Here is a 20,653-nt window from a genome sequence, read left to right on the forward strand (position 1 = left end):
CCTGGCATAGGCCTGTTAGGCACACAGAGCCACAAGAGTTGTGTCTGTGCCTTTAGGAGATTCCAGGCCAATTGCTAGTCTTCTCACACTCTTGTAACTATGGCAACCACACACTATACATTCTCAAGCTTCAGATACTCAGTCCTTTTGCACGGATTCCCCATGCTATATTTGCTATTCCCAGACTGGAAGATGAGGCTGCACAGGCCATGGCCACCTCCAAGAGAGTCTAAGACCATGTGAGTTAAACAGTGAAGTGAGAGGTGCAGACCTGGCTCCAGGTTCTCCTTATGTTCCTGTGTCATTCTCTCTGGGTGTCTCCCCCATTAGTGACAGGAATCGAGGTAGTCCACATGAGAGAGGGCTGTGAAAACTTTAACTGCAGGCCAACCAGCCTGCCAGGGGCTATCTTGTGAAAATGAGACAGAGTCTTTAAAATGGAGCTTCAGAGCCATAAGGTTGCTGGATTGTAGTGGATGCTGCGGCTGCCCGGAATGTGAGCTGTGGACACCTACGATAAGGGACACTGCATGGTTCCAGATGCATGCATAGTTGGAGGACTTGGAGCCCCTGTGTTAGGGACACTTGCCTTTTCTCTCCACATTTTTGTTTGTCTTGTAAGACAGGTAGGTCCTCTCTTGTCAGCAAACAGTCTCCCTTCTTTCCTGGACACTACTGCAGTTTTTCCTGTGGCGATAGTTCCTAAGACCTTTGTGTGAGTGTGGGGGTGCACAACACAGCCTCCTTATGTTCCCAGCTTAGAGGAGAGGCAAGTATGTTCAATTTGAGCTGTGGCTTGCAGAGGCAGGAAGCCCCCGCCCTGTGGTAGGCTTGGGAGACCGCAGGAGCTACGGACTTCCGACCTCGTGGATGTCCACCATTGGCACGGCCCTGAACATGCAAGCTGTTATTAGCTTGGCGACAAAGCTTGGAATAACAGGAGAGGCACATAAGCACACTTTCACCCATCTTTAACTGCAGAGAACTCCGGTCTGCAGTTATTTGATACTAGTGGCGGTCAAATAGGAAGCGAGAACCACAGGTGGGCCCTTTAAGGCGCTCCGCCTCCTCTAATTTTTCTGACCCTCGTCGCCGCCCGTTGCCCCGCCCCCTCGCGCACGCGCAATCCCTCCCGTCTCCCGCGCCGCGGCCGCCCAGTTCACCAGATCGTCAGCTCTCGCGCGCAGGGCCACCCGACGCGACGCTAGAGCGCCCGGCCCCGTTGCCGCTGCTCCGGCAGGTAAGGGAGTGACTCGGTCCTGAGGGCGCGAGGCGGGCGGCGGCCACGAGGGCCCTCGGGCTCCGGGCTCCACAGCGCCGCACGTGTTCCGTGGGCCTAGGGCCGGGCCCCGCGCCGCATTTGCGGCCGCGCCCCGACCCCGCCGCCCCTTGTGGCCGCCACGGCCCGCTACTTCCACTGCGGCCCCTACTTGCGCCCCTAGACCCTAGTCCTGCGAGCTCCTCGAGGTTCACACCTCAGGCTGGCGTCCCTGGGAGTCTCATCGGGGACACCCCTCCAGCATCTCGCCGGTTTCCTTGGCCACTTGGCGCCTCTCGTGCTGCCAGCACAACCTTCACCAGTGTCCTAATGCAAGTTTCTACCTGACTAGGGCTGACTGGTCAAGGGGTTTTTGAGCGTTGTCTGGGTCAGCCGGGCAGTTGAGAGCACAGTGGTGTGAAGCTACTAGGACCTAGGTATTCAGGAGCCCAGAGAGGATGGGCTGGGGCTCTTTGTTGGGTTACCTACTGCGCTCACTTGAGTGACTGAACCATTCTGTCTTCCTATTCTTGTGTACTCAGTTTCTAGGGTGGAAACCAGGAATCTGCATTTGATTGGAGGGAGACTGATGGCTGCTGTCCTATGATCTAGTGTAAAGCTTCGGCTGTGGCTGCCAGTTAAATGCCTCCCTTGTAGGCAGCAGAGGCCAGCTCCAAACCGCCTGCTGAGGATCCTGCTTAACATACCTCCGTCCCAGAGCTGCCCTCCCCAAGTCCTGCTTTTCTGTGACCTTAACACAACACCAGAGTGCTCTTTGGCTCTACACAGCAGAATTGGAAATTGGTGGCTTTCTTTGAGACAGTTTCAGGTTGGTGCTAGCTTCACATTTAAGTGCTTTGAATTCCTGAGCCTCCAGAATGCAGTGCTGCAGATTGGCTAATGTTGATGTTCTTTCTTGTCTTTTACCTTTTTTGTCTTGTCTTTTGGTTGTTTGTGGCCTGGAACTCAGTCCACGTCGCAATCTTGAGTTCATATGTTAATATTTGGGCAGGGCTGGGAGTTGGTGTCTTGTTAGATAGCTACTGCCCGTGGCTAGGTGAATCTCACTATATGCTAAAAAGAAACTGCTTAGTTCCTAGAGACTTCCCACTCAAGAGATCTGCCCTACAATGTTGGTCTCGCATTTCACTGGATCAGGGAGATGAGATAGTCAATGAATGGGACTTCCATTACTTTTCATTACTTATGTCTTCTCAGCTCCTCTATTTACCTAAATGGACCACAAAAGTTTTAGCTCTAGGGGCTCATAGCCATAGTTGCATTAAGGATAATCTCCAGGTCAGGCCTGGAAGTTGACTTATGCCTGTCACACCAACCATACTAAGGTTGAGACAGGTTTTTGAATATTGGTGCATAACAAGACCCTGTCTCCAGAAAGTTAAAAGCACCAAGCAGCTGATATATCCTGGGGACAAGAGCTTTGTTTTGTGGCGAGACCCAAGGGACCTACCCTAGTCCTATCTTTGCACCTGGGCTTGAGCTACAGCAGGATTTGACCTTGTTGGAGCTGGCTGCACCTGAGCCCCGTGTGGTAATTGGTGCTGTTGTTTCTCTAGGATTGAAGACTTTGAGGCATTGTTCTCTTTTGGTGTCTTCTCATCTTAGTCTTACGTGGATCTATGTGAGGTTTCAGGTTTAATCTCAACGCTAGACTTTACATCATGATTGCTTCTTACATTGATGGCTGAGGAATCCATGACCAGTGATGTTTGCAAGTTTTAGTAGCTCTCTATTAGAGGAGTACTAACTCATTTCCCAGTCACGTGGTATACTTCTCTGTGATGCATTCAGGTGGAGACCTGTAAACTGCAGTAATCTGTTGCAGTTGCTGTGTATCCAGCTCACTGGAATAGCGGCTTCCCCTCAGCTCTGCAACTGCTTCTGGTGCTTCCAGCTGCTCCTCCGGAGGTTTCATATGTGGTCAGTGGCTACTCTGCTGTACTCTTGTAGCTCTTTTCATAGTACTCTGTGCATCCTTGAGCTCTGTAAGCTCCTAGCATTGTAGACAGCAGTTTGCAGCCTGTGAGTTCACCAGGGAGCTGAGGTAGAGGCCTCTGGGTACATATTCCATGTTTCCTCAAGTTTTGGGTGTATTTTAGAACTTGGGTAAGTTCTCAAACTTGTCACTTGGCCTGTTGTTTCTTTTAGATAGCCTTTTGAAAAACTGTGTCAAGGATACTTTGAAGCAAAGCTCCCATTCTTGTACACATCTGTGTACTGCAGTGGGAAGCCTTCTTGAAGGTTAAGTCTTGGCCTCACACAAGAGTCAAGAGTAGGCCATCACACAGAGTGTCTGAAGCTTCAGCCTTGGGATAGGGTGACAGTTATCATCTCCAGCTTGAAACAGTTTATTTCTTGTAGGTTTCAATGTGGTGTTCCTGTTTATCCTTTTTGCCCTTTTTCTTGGGAATCTTTAGTTTTTAAAGATTTATTTATTTTACATTTATGAGTACAATGTAGCTGTCCTCAGACACCAGAAGGCATCAGATCCCATTACAGATGTGGTTGCTGGGAATTGAACTCTGGTAGAACAGTTAGTACTTTTAACTACTGAGCCATCTCTCCAGCCCCAGAATCATTGTTTTATTGGGGGGGTGTCTTATGCATGTTCGGTGAACATTCTCTGAGTTGCTACAGCTCAGTCCCAATAACGTTTTTGTTGTTTTGAGGCAGGGTTTTTCTGTGTAGCCTTGGCTGTCCTGGAATTCTATCTGTAGACCAGGCTGGCTTCAAACTTACAGATCCACCTACCTCTGCCTCCCAAGGGCTGGAATTAAAGGCGTGTACCATTACACTATGGGGAAAATTTTATTTTACTTTGGTTTTCCCCTTTATATATATATATATATATATATATATTATATATATATATATATTATATATATAAATATATCTGTACCATGTGCATGTAGTCCCTACAGAGGCCAGAAGAGGGTGTTAGATCCTTTGAGCTGGACTCACAGATAAAGTAAGCCCACAAGTGGGAATCAAACTTAGTCTAAGTGAGCTTAACCACTGGTGAACCATTTTTCCAACAACCTTTGTTAAAGAGAAGATTTTATAGGCCCCATACTATAGAGTATGGTTTAGCTGACAGCCTCTTCCATTGTGACTCCCCCTTCATGGTGTCCTGCCTTGTGGTTTTCAGAGCCATGGCCACGGAGGAGAAGAAGCCAGAGACAGAGGCTGCAAGAGCACAGCCCACTCCTTCCTCATCAGCCACACAGAGCAAGGTATGTCCTACCAGGACCACTGTGTAGACAGTCTGGAGAGATTTTCAGGGACGTTATTTCATTAGTCTAGGCTTCTCTGCCCAGTGAGCTATGCTGCCAGTATGAGTTTCTAAGCACACAGCAGTGGTCACATATAGCATCTAGGTGCCCCATCAGGGTGTCCCAGAACTAAGGTGGGGGGTGGATTTATCAAAAAGTACAGTTTGTTTCGAGGTAGGGTCTCCTATAGTCCTGGCTGGTGAGGACCTGAACTCAACATGTAGACCAGGCTAGTATTGAACTCATAGATTTGACTGCCTCTCCCTCCCTCTCCCTTCCATGTGGTGGGCTTAAAGACATGCACCACCATACCTGGACCAAAAAATTACAAATTCTTGGTGTGCTCAGGTGGGGACTGCAGGGAAAGTAGGGGCTTTGAAGAGAAGTGATAGTGAAGGGTGACATCAGATAAGGTTGTGGTAAGGTCTTATGTGAGTTTGGAGCCAGCTAGTGCTGATTACACTTTGATTATCAAGTGAGTTGACTGGGTGGTGGTATTACCTGTGGCTAATCTGTACTGTTTCCCACAGCCCACACCCGTTAAGCCAAACTATGCCCTGAAGTTCACTCTGGCTGGCCACACAAAAGCTGTGTCCTCTGTGAAGTTCAGCCCCAATGGGGAATGGCTGGCAAGTTCATGTGAGTATTTAAGTCCTTTGGCTGGTGGAAAGGCTGTCTGAGCTTTGTTGGAGGAAAGAGGATGAAGAGACTGGACTGTGTTACTTATTACTGGTTTTTGGGTTAGCATTCAGCATGTTTGTATGGGACTGAAGTAATTGCCTGTTCATATGCTATTGCTGCTCTGCAGTGAGAGGGGTGCCTTCATGTTTACACATTTAGTTCATTGAGCGACCCAGACCTTACTTTAGGGGAATGTACAGCCACAAACTTCTGACCCAAGCTCCCTTTTATTCCTTTCAGCTGCTGATAAACTCATTAAAATTTGGGGAGCATATGATGGAAAGTTCGAGAAAACTATATCTGGTCACAAACTGGTAGGTTTTCTATGAGGTGCACTAGGTGTTGAGCAGGGTGGCTGGGTGCCTTGGCTGTCTTGGGACTTACTCAGACTGGCCTTCAATTTGGAGATCTAAAGTTGGAGATCTGGCTGCCTTTGCTTCTAACTTTCTAGTGCAGGGATTAAAAGGTGTGCACTGGGCTGGGGCAATGGCTCAGCAGTTAAGAGCACTGGCTGCTCTTCCAGAGGATCTGAGTTCAAATACCAGCAACCACATGATGGCTTACAACCATCTGTAATGACCTCTTCTGGTGTGTCTGAAAATAGCCACAGTGTACTCATATACATAAAATAAATAAAAGGTGTGCACCACCACCACTTGGCTTTAAGTCTAGTGGGTACAGGGTCTTACTAAGTAGTTCAGGGGGTTTGGGGATTAGCTCAGTGGTAGAGAGCGATTGCCTACAAGCGTGAGGCCCTGGGTTCGGTCCTCAGCTCTGAAAAAAACAAAATAACTAAGTAGTTCAGGTGGTCTGGAACTGCAGTCCTCCCGCCTAAGAATCAGGCTTGCACTACCAACCCTGGCCTCCTTATATTTTTATTATAGTGCAGCACTTTGAGCCTCCACAGGTGAGTGAATCTAGGAAGTTTGGCAGAGCTGATAGTGGTGGTCTTTTGCTCTGGGTCAGGTATTTTGTAGTACTAACATTGGCCTGGTTTCCCGACAGCATGGTGTATAAATTGGTAGGGCTGATCTTTTACTGGTCATTTGGATTTTGTCCCACGAGGTGGTAACCGACTTTTTTTTTCTTCCCAAGGGAATATCTGATGTAGCTTGGTCATCAGATTCTAACCTCCTTGTGTCTGCCTCTGATGATAAAACTTTGAAGATTTGGGATGTGAGCTCCGTAAGTGACACTGCCCTTCCAGGGAGTGCCCTTAGTTGAGATGAGAGGGCCGTGTGGATGGCTGGTCTCGGGCAGGTCTTCATATGTGCTACTTGTATCTGGGGTTATAGGCCCTGGAAGTCACAGGCCTTGGTATGCTATGTGTGCTCTAGGGAAAGTGTCTGAAGACCCTGAAGGGCCACAGTAACTACGTCTTCTGCTGCAACTTCAACCCCCAGTCCAACCTCATCGTCTCAGGGTCTGTAAGTGCGTGGGTTTCTCCTCCAAGGGTGATGTGTACAGTGTCATTATTTTGGTTCTTGGTTGGGGTAGGCAGTTTGACTTCTAGGTGGGGACAGGTTCTGGGTCCCAGGGATTACATACACTGTTACTGCTCCTGTTCCTGTAGAGTCACTTTAATGTCCTGTCTCACCTTTAGTTTGATGAAAGTGTCAGGATATGGGATGTGAAGACAGGAAAGTGCCTCAAGACTTTGCCTGCCCATTCGGACCCAGTCTCAGCCGTAAGTCCAAACTTGTATTCAGCAGAGTTTCCTCTAGCTGGGCTAACTTGATTTGTTCACGTTTAGTAGCATCCAAATTACTAGAGGCCAAGATATCTCTTGGCCCTGTGTGCTGTAGTGGGTGGGGATAGTGGGGAGCACCGTGGGGCACTCTGTGGGTTAGGAGGTAGATGACAGGGATTTTCAAGGGGGGTGTCCTTAAATGTGCTTTTTCAGATTGGAGGTGACTGGAGAATAGTGAACCATGAGAATTTTGAGTAGATTAGCTTTAATGAGTATGATAGGATCCTAGGGTATTCTATTTTTTTGATAAAGCACAGTGACCAAAAGCAACTTGTAGTGTCTTAAGTTTGTGTTATGGTTGCTATGATGAAACACCATGACCAAGTTAGGGAAGAAAGGGTTTATTTCCTCATATTTTCAAATCGTAGTCCCATCACTGAAAGAAGTCAGGACAGGAACTGAGTCAGGGCTGAGACTTGAAAGTGAGACTGATAGAGAGGTTGTGAAGTGAGTGAGGGCTGCTGGCACTCAGGAGGCAGAGAAAGGCCTGTCTACATAGTGAGTGTGGTCCTGAGTTCAATTCCCAGCAACAACATGGTAGCTTACAGCCATCTGTAATGAGATCTGATGCCCTTTTCTGGGGTGTCTGAAGACAGCTACGGTGTACTTACATATAATAAATAAGTAACTTTAAAAAAAAAGCTATCCAGGAATCAATATTTAGATCAGTCTGGCCTTGAACTCATAGAGATCTATCTGCCTTAGGGTTTTTATTGTTGTGAAGAGACACCATGACCACAGGAACTCTTATAAAGGAAAACGTTTAATTGGGGCTGGCTGGCAGTTCAGTAGTTAGTCCATTAGCATCATGGTAGAAGCATGGTACCATGCTGGAGAAGGAGCTGAGAGCTCTACATCCAGATCAGCAGGCAGCAGGAAGAGAGTGACACAGGGCCTGGCTTGAGCTTCTGAAACCTCAGAGTCATCCCTCCAAACACTTCTCCAGCAAGGTCACACCTAATAGTGCCACTCTCTGTGAGCCTCTGGAGGCCATTTTCATTCAAACCACCACCCTCTGCCTCCTGAGTGCTGGAATTGCAAGCGTACCTCACCCCGGCCCAGTAGATTTTTCATTTTATACTTTCACATCACAGTTATATCTTTGGGGAAAGTTAGGACAAGAACCTGGAGACAGGAGCTGGAGCAGAGGCTGCCTTATTTGTGCCTTGGTCATCTTAATTTTTTATACAAGCTAGGACCACTGCCTGAATGTGGCCTCACTAACAGCTGAGGCCCCATTGCACTGGTTCATCAAGGAAACACCCTGCAGGTTGCTATATATCTCAACAGACATGTTCTCAATAAGATTTTCTCTTTGTAAACATATCTAGGTTTCTGTCAAGTTGATGACTTAATTAATGCCCAGTCTCAACTGAAGTCCCTTCATATACCCTCTCCTTAGCTATACCTTGGCCTGTGAGTTGTCATTGTATCAATGTCTCCTTAACTGTTCATTGTGCCTCATCCCCAGCAGAGAGTCCTATTAACTGCTCCAGGATGGGTCTGAGTACCCTGTGGACTTGCTTGTTTTCTTCAAGGTGCTACCTGCACATGGGCTGCATGAAAAGTCAGGTGCCCATGTTGATCCCTTACCCTATTAATGTCTTAGTAAGAATTTGTATATATTAAAAATAGAGATAAATGTGGATAGTTGTATTGCCTTACCCTAAGGAAGAAACTATGTGACTGACAGTTGTGGTTGAGTGGCTGTTCAGGATCTGGCATGCACTTGTCCAGAGGAGAAAATGACCTCTGGTACCAATGCTTTAGAGGCTCATCAGGTCTATGATGCCAGAGGCCCTGGAACCTAATGGCTGCTTGTAAATGTTTTTATATGCCTGTGAGCCTAAGAAGCTGAAGCTGGAACATTTCTCAAGTCACTACCATGAATTGAGGGTTCATTTGTAAGAAGGTTTATCTTGGGCCATACCTACCAAAGACTCAGTGAAAGTTATAGAAATTTGGGAGATAAATTCAGTTCCTGGCACTAAGATTTAAGCAGGGCCAGATTGTGACCAATTTGGTATATAGGTAGAGTGCTTGCCCAGGATGCACCAGTCCTTGGGTTTCGTTTCTAGTACTGTATAAAACACAGATATGGTGTTACAGGCTTTTAACCCCAGCACTTTAGCAGAGGCAGGAAGATTAGGAGTTAGAACCTATAGTTACATAGGAGATTCAGAGTCAACCATAGCTACATGATCCTGTCTCAAAAAAATAACACAAACAGTGAAAACAGTAGTTATAAGGGCTTGGAGTCACCTGCAGGGCACCAGGGACTCAGTGAAATTTGGATAGTGGCCTGAGCATCTCCTCTGAGACATGGTGGCCTGGCTTCATCACTGGGACTGTAGAGCATCTGGAATAGCAGCGAGTGGGCACAGAATGAGCACCTGTGGACCATTCTTGACTTTGATCTCTTACTTTTTGCTGGTGAGAAAGAGTAGGTCTCTAACTCCCACCTTACCTCCACCCCATCCCCAGTTTTAGCTTTGTCAGGTGCTCAAAGGGAATCATAGTGAGCTCTGTGGGCAGGATGCCCTTGGGATCCAGAAACACATACTACTGGTTAGAAATCAGCTTCTCTTCCGTCTCCAATCTGTAGGTTCATTTTAACCGTGATGGATCCTTGATCGTTTCCAGTAGCTATGATGGCCTCTGGTAAGTAAGAGTCTTCTTCATGGCCTGTTTTCTTTATGGCCTGTTATGCTGTTCCAGCTCTGGTGCAGCAAAAAGGGGACATGTCTCATCTTCCAGAAGCCTGTGCCCCACTGGTTGCAGGTCATTGACAGACCTGATGCAGAGTTCAGGGGATGAAAAGCTATGAAGGAGTTGGTGGAAATGGTGAGGCCACCCAGGGCAGAGTGAGAGCTGTGAGCTCCTTGCATGTCCCTGAGTGTGCCCTTTTAAAGTTGTGGAAAGTGAGCTAAAGGGCTGAGCACTTGTGCTAAGTGCAGTGCTGCTATTCACAGATCCCATTGTGTAGAAGAGAAGCTGAAGGTGTGGTCTGCATAAGAGCTTTTAAGAGTGGGCTTAGGGTTCTTCAGATGACAACGGGAGGCAGGGTTGGGGTTGTGGGTCACAAGAGGCAGGCTTGGGAGTACAGTGCTACTTGCACTTTGAGCAAACTGAGTGCGTTGATAGAGAACAAGGCAAGTACTATAGTAGGTGATTGAATCACACTGGTGTGTGGCGGGGGTGGTGAGCTGGCTGAGTACCCTCACTCAGGGTCTTGGCTTGAGGTTAAGAAGACTTTGCTTGGGTGCTATTCAGATATACCTAAAAAGAAGTGTTTGAGCAGGGCAGGTAAGTGACATCGGTGCAGCAAAATTCTCAATTGATTTGAAGGACAGGACAGTGTTGCAGTAAATATTATGTAATAAATAATGTTTATCTCTTTATCTGCCCTGAGATCTCACTCCTCAGGTCCCATTTTAGTACCGGAGCTGCGCCCACCTCTGTGGTCTGAGCCATCACCGGGTTTTATTTACTTTGTCCATGCAACTCCCTTTCCTTGGCGGTTTTCCCATCGCCTGCTTTCCGCCTCCATCTCGGGGCGTTTGTTTACCCCAAAAGCCATACAATTGCAACTCTATAGCCCGATAGCTTTCCATACAGGTTTATGTGTTTGATTCTCAATCCACAAACCCTCTACACAACAAGATTACATCAACTAGACAAAGATACAAACTGACCTATATGAGATATTAGACCTGTAAAATCCTTAATGTTCGTAGTTGTTTAATGTCAATTAATCCCACCTGGATCTAGCTGGTCTTGTGGGCTTCCATGTTGGAGTTCCTCTCTTCCCCTAGTCCTCCAGACTCTCCTCCCAGATTTTCTCTCTCCATCTCCCCACCCCCCATCCCCAGGAACTGGCTTTCCTTTTTTTACTAATTAAAATGGGAAAGTTCAGATGACCTCACCTCTTGAGTAGGTGACTAGGCAGCCCTTCTTGGGGAAGTGGATTGACATTAAATACGAACAGCTGCAGGACAGTCTACAAGAGTGAACCAGTGGAACTAGAGACCTCTGTGCCCTACAGCACTGACACCAAAGGCAGAAAGGAAAACAGACATAATGAGAGACAGTGACTTGACATAAACTTACCTCTGTTGGCGATTGCTCAGCTGGAGCTCTGCCGTTTGACTGCACAGGGCTGGCTGGACTAGGACTTTGCTAGCTAGTTTGCTAACATTTGTTCACTGGCCACATACAGAGAACATTGAGTAATAGGAACTAAATATTTTTTTCTCTTTTTGGGGGGTGGCACAAACTTTAGCAAAAGGCCAGTTCTTTCAAAAGATAAATCCATTAAAGCGTGTTTCAGTTGGGCTAGCCTGATGAGTGTTAGTGCGCTTTCGTTGTCAGAGGCAAACCCCAGGTAGAAGTACACTGGGAAGGAAGACAGAAAAATGGTGGAGTGGAAAGAAACAGGAAGCAGTTATGAAGGTGTGTTTTACTAAAATAGAACTAGAAATTAAGACTAAAGAGGAGCAAGAATAGTGGTAGAGAGGTGGGTGCCCTGAGTTCATGGAGGACTGGAAGACTAGCAGTGCATGTGGCCCCTCTTCCTAAATGGACCCTGTGGGTCACCCTGAAGAGAGACAGGAAGTGATGAATAGTCTAGAGTACTCTAGAATCCTGTGATCTTAAAATCAGTCAGTTAGTCACATTTCGTAATTCTGAAATTCAAGTGCAGGCACTTGCACATCAGAAGTGATCCTTTATATCACATAGATCACATCTGTGTGATCCTCTTTCTCTTGTTGCACTTAATTCTTCCCATCCTCACTTGTCACTTTGGAAATAAAGGTGAGCATAAGTACAGTCAGTAAGCAACAGGCCAGAATAGCTTCTGAGAGCACTGCCTTTCTGGTACCTCAGGACCTGCTGTCCAGCAGGAAGGGGCATACATTTACCAGGACTCGTAGTGGCTGCTCTATTTACCTGGTACATAACGAGGAAAAAAAAAATTAGCAGAGGCTACTAATGAAGTGAGTGCTAGGGATATGTAGGAATGCTGTGATAGGAGAGGGAGGAGGCATGGAGAATGAACTGCCTAAGACTCCACACCGCCTTTAGATTTCAGGCTGGAGTAGTTAGGTCAACATCAGACACTGAGGCTGTGTGGAGAATGCACTTGGATTTCAGTTCCTTAGTGTTTTGCTTATTGTGAATTTAAAAAAAAAAAAAAAAAAAAAAAAAAAAAAAAAACCACAGGATTCCAGTCACAGCAGCTTATGCCTGTCTTAAGATGGAGGCATGAGGATCAAAAGTAAAATAGCTTGTGTAGACTAGTTTGTGGGCCTGTGCTGAGAGGACTGAGCAGAGAGCAAGAAACAGTCAGACCAGCCAGTCCCAAGAGTGGAGCCCTGGAGGAGATGTGGAAAGGCTGATGTTGTGGAGAGCCCGATTACTTGTCTTTGAGGAATGGTACAGGGCCTAGCCTGGGGAAGGCTTCAGATACAGTGATGGCATGGGAGGTCACCTTGAGAAGAAGCACAGCAAAGAGCCAGTGAGTCCCTGCTTCTGACTGCTAAAGAAGGGTGTGAGTGGTCGGTCAGCAGAAGTCACAGACCACGTAGCTGAAACCATGTCAAAGCCTGACATGCCTTCATGGATGATACTTTCTGAATGTGTTCCCTTAGAAACCTACAGGGACATCCAGTAGATGGTACAGTCTTCATTTTGTAACAACTTTGTCCTCCTGACAATGCACTGGCAATTGGTGGCTCCTCAATGTATAGAGAGGACAGGCTTTTGTTTGTTTGAGACAGATTTTCTGTGTGACAGCTCTGTCTGTCCTGAAACTCACTTCGTAGACTAGGGCTGGCCTCTTTATTTACAGAGAACCAACTCCCAATGCTGGGATTAAAGATGTGGCCACTACTTCTCAGGTCTTGTTGTTTGCTGTGCCACCCCACATACCCCAAACACACACACAGGGATTCCTGTCTAAGTGCTGGGATTAAAGGGGTGCACCATTACCATCCACCGTTATCTCTTTAGAGTTTTATTTTATATATGTGAGTACACTGTTGCTCTCCAGACACACCAGAAGAGGGAATCCGATTCCTATACAGATGGTTGTGAGCCACCAGGTGGTTTGGGGTAACCACTGAACCATCGCTCCAGCCCAAGCTTTTCACTTTAGAGATAGGGTCTCTAATCTTAGCTGGAATACAGGTGTCTTCAGGTGAAGTCTACCCATGTGTGCACAAGTTGTTTTCACTCAGTCTCTAGAGACAGTAACTGTTAAAGCTGTAGGTGAAGGGTGAAGTGCAGTCCTATGGGAACTGGGAGAAATGCCTTCTCAGAACAGTGGGATAGGTGATGTTACTCAACCAGCGCCAACTTTCTCATACCTTATCTTCTTGCTTGACAGCCGGATATGGGACACTGCCTCTGGCCAATGTCTGAAAACACTTATTGGTGAGTGCTCTGTGTGGTAGAATGTTGTAGAAGTGGTTGGCTTCTGTGTCCTAGTGGATCTTCTCGAGTATTTGTTTTCAGGAAGTCATCTTTTCCTTCTGTCCTGGCCCCCCTTACTCTGCAGGACTCATGGTATTTTCTTCCTGACTAATAAAGCTGCCTGTCTCTCATGCTCATATGGGGTTTGTCTTTGGCATGTTTTACATTGTGGAATAGTGACCGTAGTTCTTTAGGGCCCTGCAGCCTCCTCTACCTGTGTTCATCTGCCTCAGCCTGTCAGTGGTCCCTCTCTTCCTGGAGTTGGGGATACATGTTCACTATTAGGGTGTGCTGCAAGGTGGGCAGGATGTTGAAGCAGGACAGGTCTGGGCTTACAGGTAAGTGGACTGATGGGCTGTTGGGAGGTGTTACTTGGTTAGGCTGGAGCTCAGAACTTTACTTGAGCAATGTAAAGGGCTGGCAGGACCCACTTCTTTACCAGTTTGGCTTTGGAGGCTATATAGGCCATTGTGGTAAGTTGGTACCTCCTTAGACTATTAGGGAAACTAGTGTAGTAGCTATTGTGGCCTGCCAGGTTGCTAGGATAGAATGCCTGAGTTAGCAGAGAAGACGGGAGCTCATTCTCTATTGGTGTTTAGGTGGCCAGCAAACATGGCATGGGTATGGGGTATGATATCACTCTGGCCTACAGATGGCATTTGCACCTGTGTTTCTTTTTGCCCAACTCTTAATGACATACTCATATTTAATACCCCTATTCCTTCTTAACTATCACCTGTGTGATGTTCTCTCAAAACAGCCGTTTACTGCAGCTGTGGATAGTCTTCATAAGTTTGGGGACACAGTCATCCTGGGATAATGGCTTTTAAGCTCTTTTTGCTGTATGTCAACTCTTGGGGCTTACTAATTTTTCAACAGTCACAGGTGTCAAGTAGTAATGTCCTGCCTTACCATCCCCCTCCCCAATCTTTCTTGTCTTCCAGGGATCTTTCTGGTGCTAAGTCATATAGCAGCTATTCCAACACCTAGCGATTGTGTTATCAACACTTGTAAATATCTGCTTCCCTTTGTTACCCTCCATTCACAGGGCGGCATCTTAGCTACAAAGGTCAGCTAGCTGGAGAGCTGCGTAGCAAGTCTGCTCACCCCTCAGTATCTGGGGGAGGGTTGTTTGTACTGCGGTTTAAATCTTGAGGTGGTTTAGAACACTGGGTATACAGTTGTGACATGTCAGGTGGTAGTGGTTGTTGTTGGAATGATGTGCAAGTATGTATCAGGTTTAGATACAGCCATCAAGGCAGCTCCAGGAGCTTGCCACAGGATAGGCAATGCTAGAGGTGTTACACTAGTTTCAGTTAAACAGTTGTCCCAGGGAACAGTAAAATTCAGTTTCTTTGGTTTTTGTGGTGCCTTCTCCTCCCCTCCAAACATACAGGATTTCTTTGTGTAGCCCTGGCTGGGCTGGAGCTCATTTTGTAGGCCAGGCTTGTCTTGAACTCACAGAGATCTACCTGCTTCTGGAGTGCTGGGATTAAAGATTGTAATACCATGTTTAGCAAAATCTGTGGGGTTTTTTTTTTTTTTTTTTTTTTTTTGGTCTCTGTGTTTGTGTGTGTGGCCCAGTATACACATGTACATGTCCTTGTATATGTTTCTCCCTGTGCCACAGCACATGTGCAGGTCAGAGAAATCTTTTAGGAGTTGGGTGTGTCAGGTCTGCAGCAAGTGTATGAGCCATCTCAACAGCTCTGGGTTTTGTAGATGCTTTGTTTTACATCTGTTATTGGTTAAAATCTGGTCTGTGGTAGGCAACCAGATGATTGGCCAGGATTTAGATTTGTGCGGGCAGTGGGCAGTAAGGCCTAGATTGAGGTAGGCAGGCCTATTTGGCCCAAGGTCTATTTCTCTCGTATGTTCAGGTTTAAACATTCTTTTGCCGGGGGTGAGGGACTGTTGAGACAGTCTTTCTTTATATTCCTGTCTGTCTTGGTACGCACTCCATGTCGGCTAAATTAATAGCCTTATGTAGCCTAGCTGGCCTTACTCTCTCATGTCCCTTTCAGTGTTTGTGACCAGTCACAGGAAACGGAGCCCCCTGCGAACCCCCTGTGGTAATGTGTGTCAGGATACACCAGCCTTTTGTATGCACATTTTAAGGCCTGGTAGGCTTCCTTGGTCGGCCAGGCAGGCCCACCTCAGGACACACTCTTCTTACCCAGTCAAGGGGCAGAACCCCAGGGGCCCACTGAGAAGGATATGGCATTACTATGCTCTGGAAAGCAGCTTGTATGGGCAGTTTGTTGGAGGCCTGGCTCCTCAGCAGTGCAAGACACAGCCTCTACCCCGCTTGCGAAATGCTGAGGCTAAAGGCAGCAACTTGGTGGTCTTCAGGAGGCAGAGGCAGGGCCATCAAGAAAGGGTGAGAACTTGCTTGACTGAAGAATGGGAGGGTGTCTTTAAGACCACCACAGGTCAGACAGCTTCAGGGAATCAGTTCAGCATTGCTGGAGAGCTTTGGGCCTCCTTTCATATGTGGTGGAGGCCTGTATTGGCAGGGCACTGGGTGAAGACTTAAGAATGTGAACAGCCAGGGGAGGTGATGGGATGTCAAAGATCTTTGGTGTCCTTCAAGAGTGATGGTGGCAGTGGCCTCACATAGTTGACATGGGTAGTTGGGAGCTGACTTGCAACTCCGCTGAGGGTCAGCCTGTTTTTCTTCTGTGTAGATGATGACAATCCTCCAGTGTCCTTCGTGAAGTTCTCTCCAAATGGCAAATACATCCTGGCTGCAACTTTGGACAAGTGAGTGCTTTAGTTCCCTGAGAGTGAGCTCACAGCCTTCATTGGTGGGCTCCTCTCCATGGAGTTGTTTCTTCTCCCAGTTTCCAGTTGAACTGTTTTACATCTGTGTGTTAGAGCTTGTTCCTGGGTTGTGGGCTGAGGGGTTGAAGAAAGGACTGTCCACCCTAGGTAGTTAGTATGAGAGGGATATGAGGCCTAGGCTGTTTCTGCCAGTTTCCAGTCTTGAGCATCTTCATGTAGCAGAATCTCACTACATACATGATGACCCCCTCTTAAGTGCTCACTTAAGCTGGCACACTCCACAAGGTCTCCAAGGAACCATGCCTAGTCTGATTGGCATTACTCTGGTTGGCCTCCCACATCTCCCCCAGGGTCGGCCTGAGTCTCTTTCTGGAGCCAACATGGTTTTTAACATTCTGCTTTCTTGCTAACCACTAGTTTTGGGAAGTCAGACAGAAATCTGTTATTTCAGTCTGTCTCTGAGCTACAAGTACTAGGGTCCTTGTGTTTGATCTTGAGTGTCTTAGAGTGCTTGCACTTGGTGAACTAGAGGATCCTCTGTTCTGATACTCATGCTTGTTGGGATATGGTGGCATCAGGGGAGGCAGGGCATGCCAAAGATGGCCTGTACCTCACTCCCATTCTTTATCTTTCAGCACACTGAAGCTCTGGGACTACAGCAAGGGGAAGGTGAGCTTCAGGCATGTGGCTGGTCTAGCCTGCATGCCAGCCCCAGGTAACAGGTTTGAGGGTGATGTAGCTGATCCATGAGTTGCAACAGGAGTGTCTCAGCCATCTCCTTTTGATGAGCAAGTATGATACAACTCCCTTTAAAGACATGTTTTATAAATGACTAGTCTGCAGGTCAAAGTCTGGACCTTGTGTATGTCTAGAATATTTAAAGAATATGTTCATACAGGGGGCGATATGTGTACCCAGAGTTTGGAATCCTCTCGAATGAAAGCTAATCACAGGTGCTAACAATGTACACAAACCTTTTCAGTGCCTGAAGACATACACTGGCCACAAGAATGAGAAGTACTGCATATTTGCTAACTTTTCCGTGACAGGTGGGAAGGTGAGTTTCCACTGAGCTGCTGTTACCCTGCTAACTCTCTAAGAGGCCACCCATCACAGGAAGAAACCCACATTTGCTGTTGCTGGTGACTGGATAGATCCACCGACTGAGGGTGTCTTGGGAGGCATTTAGCGTGTTCCCAAATTGGGGGAATAGATATTAGAATGATGACAGCCAACTTGCCTGTGCTACCTACTCAGCATATAATCTGGTGTCTTTTTTTGCCTGTCCTCGATGGCTGCCCGCTTGCTGCTATAGTGGATTGTGTCTGGTTCTGAAGATAACCTGGTGTATATCTGGAATCTGCAGACCAAGGAGATTGTACAGAAGTTGCAGGGTCACACAGGTGGGTAGTCATTGCAGATGGTCCACATGGGTGGGTGGAGCTACCCAGGGGAGCCCCTCAGTTCCCCAAGGTGCTTGGTTGTCTCTGGGATTTAGGGACACAAGCAAGTGTTACTCTGGACATATATGCCCTGCGGGCCAGAGAGGGCGTATATGATCAACTTTGGAAGCAGCATCAAGGGCTCTTATCTAGGGTCCTGGGCCTGGTTGGCTTTGGGTCTTAAGTCAGATTCAAGCCTCCTGGGAGTATAGCTTGTTTTCCTTGCTGGACAGATTAGGCATGGATACCTGGGGCCTGCCAGCAGCTGGTGCCAGGACTCAGTAAATATGGAGACTGTCTAGCTCACATTCCTGGAGGCTCTGGGCTTTTTCAGGGATGCTGGTTTTCCATCTCCTTGGGCAAAGCTCAGCTTTTAGTGAGTCCAGCTATGGAGTTAATCTCATTCTAGTTTGCTGTCCGCTTTCTGAAGTGGGCAGGGAAATCAAGTGCTCCTTTGCAGCACTAAGGATCAGAGGGCTCTTTTTCTGAAAGAGAAATTGTCTTCAGTTGGGAGTGGCTTGATCACACTTGTAAAACCTGAGCACCCAGGAACAGGCATACACCATCTCATTAATACTGTATCCCTGTCTAGGTGAATGGTTATCTCTTGCTTAGGTGGTAGAACAACCTCATGAATAGTAGGCAAGTGGGCATAGTGGGCCCTGAGACCAGTGAAGAAACCATGTAGACAGGAGTGAGAACCCTGCTGAATACCCACTAAGTGTCTTGTGTCCAACAGAGCAAGGCTAAGGTTCTTGTTACTGTTCCTGGCATTCTGAACACCTGCCACCCCAAGTCGTGTGGTGCTCCTGAGGGCAGAGCTGTGTGCTGCAATGCTTGTCCTGGAGTAGCAGCACCCTGACTAACTTTGTTTTCAGATGTTGTGATTTCCACGGCTTGTCACCCGACAGAGAACATCATTGCCTCGGCAGCATTAGAGAATGACAAGACAATCAAACTGTGGAAGAGTGACTGCTGAGCCCTGCCTCCTTGGAGACTTCAGGAAGCCACCTGGATTGGCAAGAAACACATGTGGGGCAGAGGAGGCTTGGGGCCAGGCTGGGTTGACAGGCTTGGTACACCTCTGAAGACGTCGGGTCAGGGGAGTGCACAGCACTGAGTCTTGATAGTCACTATGATATTTCTTGCCAATTCTGTCTCTGCCTGGGGAAGTTTCTGGTCTGTTCTGTGCTCAGAGGCAACAGATTTTTACTTTTATATTACAAGAGTGAGTTCAGCTCCTCGTGGGTGGTCTTTCTGTAATTGTTGTTTTTGGTATTGTATTGCCCAGTGCACACACTGGGACAGGACCTACAGCCCTACTCCATTCCCTGCCTCCAGCCCTGGCCTGCTTGTTCAAGTTCCCTACCTGTAATAGTACCCAGTGTGCTTCCATGAGTTTCTGGAAACACAGAAAGGTTGTAAGTTGTATCTGTGTCAAGTCCCTTTGTTTTTTTTTTTGGAGTTCATAGGTCAACACTGACCTCAGTGGTTGCAGTGTCTCCTTGTCTCACTGGTGTCACTCAGTAGCTCACACACTGTAATAAAAGGTGGGTATGGATTGGGTGTGGCCCTGAGTTCTGACCAGAGCCCTTCTGCACCTGGGTTTCAGAAAGCCCCCTTCCCCTCCTGGTAGGAGTTGGAAAGGTTTCTGGGAGGATGGATCCTTGCTGTGCCTCTTCTTCCCAGGAGCTGCTGTGTGCACTGAGTGCTTTGAGAGGATGAACCTCTGTTGAGAAAGAGTGGAAGGGAAGGGCACCATGAGGTTCTGGACCTCTTAATCTGTGGGAGGCTTAGGGTCACCTGTGCAGGAGGGAGGACTTGAATTTGGTGCTTCCCCCAACAGGTACAACCTCCTGCCTTGGCCTCTAAACCCACCAAACCTCTTTTAGCCCCTGCCCCAAATGGATCCTCAGGTGACCAGGACTGTTAGACGTCATGGCCAAGCTCAGAACTGCCCAGCATTTTCACAGTTGCTTCTGGCCAAACCCAGGGTGACCTAATATAGAGCAGTCCTCAGAGATTCTCTGAATCCAGATGGGTGGGTGAGGCTGCTGGGCACAGGCATGGGAGGAAAGGAGATTCTGGGTTTTCTCTGGTTGTTGCAGCTTTTGAGGCTAACAATGACATGTATTGAAGCCGTGTCAACATGGTCGGTAGCTGTCTGCTCTGCCTTTGCCGAGCAAGGCCTGCCCCAGCTGTGGTCCTGATAGCCCTTCCTCCACTCCAGTGTGGCACAATAAGAATCCAAAGGTGTTGGGAAAGGGCCCATCCCCCACCCTTGTACATTGTCTCTTCCTTGAGGGAGAGGATGTGCACATGGACTGTCACATTAAGAAACCATTGTTGAAGAAAGGGTGGCTTGTCACACTGACGTGGGTTCTGGGGCCCCTGGCATCTGTGAACGGATATACCTGGGTTCTGGTCAATGTTGTGGGCATGTTGGGGTTTCTGGAGGAGTGGTAAGGTCCTTCCAGCTGTGGCCTGGTGTGCAGCCCCCTCCTGAGGGAGGGAGCTTGCTTGCCATGCTGAGCACAGTATCCCCAAGTATAGTTTATTTTTTCTACAGTTGAACTCTGTTGTAGATTTATGTAAAAATACATTCTCTTTTTAAAAATAAAGATTTTCATGTCTTGTAATTGTGTTCCATATAAGTTCTTTTTAAAGGAATTCATGTTGTGTGCATATATTAGTTGTATGTTGGAGGTCACCTTCATTCCCTCCTGCTATGTCGGTCCTGTCCCAGCTCACCAGGGTTAGACCACTTTAACAGCAGGCAGTGGAGGAGCACACCTTTACTTCCAGCACTGAGGAGGCAGAGGCAGCGGGAGTCTTGTCAGTTCAGGGCCAGCCTGGTCTACGGAGCCAGGATAACCAGTGCTAAACAAGCAAAAAAAAAAAAAAAAAAAGCTTTTGCTTTACGTATACGGGTGCTGTGTGTGTGCACTCGCACACACAACAGGAAATAGAG

At 47.4% G+C, this 20,653-nt stretch overlaps 1 protein-coding gene across 3 annotated transcripts; it reads left to right on the plus strand.

Annotated features, from left to right (window-relative positions):
• The first annotated feature begins 1,138 nt into the window (after positions 1–1,138).
• WDR5 (WD repeat domain 5) lies at positions 1,139–20,315 on the plus strand. 3 transcript variants are annotated; one of them, XR_013975316.1, is made up of 15 exons: positions 1,139–1,240; positions 4,428–4,512; positions 5,082–5,190; positions 5,473–5,546; positions 6,328–6,417; positions 6,570–6,659; positions 6,836–6,919; positions 9,588–9,643; positions 13,371–13,417; positions 16,144–16,219; positions 16,876–16,909; positions 17,223–17,297; positions 17,556–17,643; positions 18,561–19,232; positions 19,529–20,315. XR_013975316.1 is itself a non-coding variant. In XM_080927513.1 (15 exons), exons 3-15 carry the CDS (start codon positions 4,432–4,434, stop codon positions 18,659–18,661), a joined length of 1,005 nt encoding a protein of 334 aa, XP_080783639.1. In that variant the 5' UTR covers positions 1,141–1,240; positions 1,801–2,087; positions 4,428–4,431; the 3' UTR covers positions 18,662–20,315. The 3 variants fall into 3 exon arrangements, 2 of the variants coding, with proteins under 2 accessions (XP_080783638.1, XP_080783639.1); XM_080927513.1 differs by adding an exon at positions 1,801–2,087 and having other exon boundaries at positions 1,141–1,240; positions 18,561–20,315; XM_080927512.1 differs by having other exon boundaries at positions 18,561–20,315.
• Positions 20,316–20,653: the final 338 nt, after the last annotated feature.

This window comes from Micromys minutus (assembly GCF_963924665.1).
Source record: "Micromys minutus genome assembly, chromosome: 13".
NCBI classification, from domain to species: domain Eukaryota; kingdom Metazoa; phylum Chordata; class Mammalia; order Rodentia; family Muridae; genus Micromys; species Micromys minutus.